Source organism: Echinops telfairi, unplaced genomic scaffold, assembly GCF_000313985.2.
Source record: "Echinops telfairi isolate 266 unplaced genomic scaffold, ASM31398v2 ScPeMD7_7416;HRSCAF=8454, whole genome shotgun sequence".
NCBI classification, from domain to species: domain Eukaryota; kingdom Metazoa; phylum Chordata; class Mammalia; order Afrosoricida; family Tenrecidae; genus Echinops; species Echinops telfairi.
In genome coordinates this window covers 5782254-5783447 of record NW_022111316.1, presented here as the reverse complement: position 1 = coordinate 5783447, position 1194 = coordinate 5782254, and the positions used below count along the sequence as shown (strand labels likewise).

The window sequence follows — 1194 nt, the reverse complement described above, 5'->3', positions numbered from 1 at the left end:
AATGATATGGTGATAGAGTGGAACACAATACCCATTGCTTATCAAATATATTCACTTAAGAAACTTTGCTCTGTCTAACATTTTCTTGAAGGCATTTTTCACATCTTTATTTCTTAAACTATAGATCAAGGGGTTCAACATTGGAAACACCACGGTATAGAACACTGACACTACTTTGTCGCGTTCTAGGGCATAGCTAGTGCTTGGTCGGGAGTAAATAAAGAGAATGGAGCCATAGTACAAAGTGACGGCTGTCAGGTGAGAGCCACAGGTGGAGAAGGCTTTGAAGCGGCCCTGAGCCGAGCGGATCTTCAAGATGGCAGCAATGATGAAGAGATAGGAGGCAAGGATAATCACGGTAGGCATAATGACATTGGAGGCAAGTATGAAATAGAGCACAGCCTGGTAACTCTCCTTCACATCACATGCCAACTTCACAAGTGGGGGAAGATCACAGAAGAAATCGTCGATAATATTGTTGCCACAGAAGCTCAAAGTAAATGTTTCACTGGTGATAATAGTTGAGTTAATAAAGCCACCAAGATATGAAGCTGCCACAAGACTGGCACATAATCTTGGGGACATAGCCTGGGAATAAAGCAGGGGATTCGAAATAGCCACATAGCGGTCATAAGCCATGGCAGCTAATAGATAGCACTCACTGTAGGCCAGTCCAGCAGAGAAGAAGAACTGAGCCAGACATGCAGCAAAAGAGATACTTTTGTCCGCAGAAAGGCAGGTCATTAGGATCTTGGGGGCATAGACAGAGGAATACCAGAGATCCAGGAATGACAGGTTCCCAATGAAGAAATACATGGGTGTGTGGAGCCGGGAATCACCACAGATCAGAGAAATAAGAGTGATGTTCCCTAAGAGACTGATGACATAAATAATAAGGAAGATGAAAAAGAGTCCTCTCTGTAACCTCAAATCAGCCGTGAACCCTAAAAGTATGAACTCCTTCAGGTTGGTGAAATTTTTCTCTTCCATTGATTTGGAGCTTCGATGATCCCTCTCTGTGAAATAATTAATAAATAGGTCATGAATTAAGAAATAGTATCCCAATCTTCTGTCTCCCATTTTAGACAATGGGAAAAACAACAACAAAAAAAACTGCTACATGGACATTGTTCTTGGTAAGATGCATTTCTACTGACCTGTGTTGTACCCTTTTTTTTTGTATACCTGGGAAAT

The 1194-nt window shown here is 41.8% G+C and overlaps 1 protein-coding gene across 1 annotated transcript; it reads right to left on the bottom strand.

Moving 5' to 3' along the window:
• Positions 1–51: 51 nt before the first annotated feature.
• LOC101639273 (olfactory receptor 1013-like) lies at positions 52–990 on the bottom strand. Its single transcript, XM_004714951.1, has one exon. It carries the CDS (start codon positions 988–990, stop codon positions 52–54), a length of 939 nt encoding a protein of 312 aa, XP_004715008.1.
• Positions 991–1194: the final 204 nt, after the last annotated feature.